The sequence below is a fragment of the Haliaeetus leucocephalus genome, unplaced genomic scaffold, assembly GCF_000737465.1.
Source record: "Haliaeetus leucocephalus isolate CR32 unplaced genomic scaffold, Haliaeetus_leucocephalus-4.0 Scaffold587, whole genome shotgun sequence".
Lineage (NCBI taxonomy): Eukaryota > Metazoa > Chordata > Aves > Accipitriformes > Accipitridae > Haliaeetus > Haliaeetus leucocephalus.
Genome location: NW_010973023.1, coordinates 2,950,420 through 2,950,713, shown reverse-complemented (window position 1 = coordinate 2,950,713; position 294 = coordinate 2,950,420). Strand labels below are relative to the sequence as shown.

General features: G+C 71.1%; 1 protein-coding gene across 1 annotated transcript in view; it reads left to right on the top strand.

The window, feature by feature from the left end:
* The window catches only part of CBLN2 (cerebellin 2 precursor), a 12,992-nt gene that overhangs the window by 8,200 nt on the left and 4,498 nt on the right, over positions 1–294 (top strand). Inside the window, exon 2 of the mRNA XM_010577920.1 lies at positions 4–256. Within this exon, the coding sequence (XP_010576222.1) occupies positions 4–256 (253 nt within the window). The remainder of the gene's footprint in view (positions 1–3; positions 257–294) is intronic.

Here is a 294-nt window from a genome sequence, read left to right as displayed (position 1 = left end):
GGCGCTGCCGCTGCTGCTGCTGCTGCTGCCCGCCGGGTGCCCGGTGCGGGCGCAGAACGACACGGAGCCCATCGTCCTGGAGGGGAAGTGCCTGGTGGTGTGCGACTCCAGCCCTTCGGCCGACGGCGCCATCACCTCCTCCCTGGGGATCTCGGTGCGCTCGGGCAGCGCCAAGGTGGCCTTCTCGGCCACCCGCAGCACCAACCACGAGCCCTCCGAGATGAGCAACCGCACCATGACCATCTACTTCGACCAGGTCAGCCGCCGCCTGCTTCGCCTTCGCTGCCCCCCCCC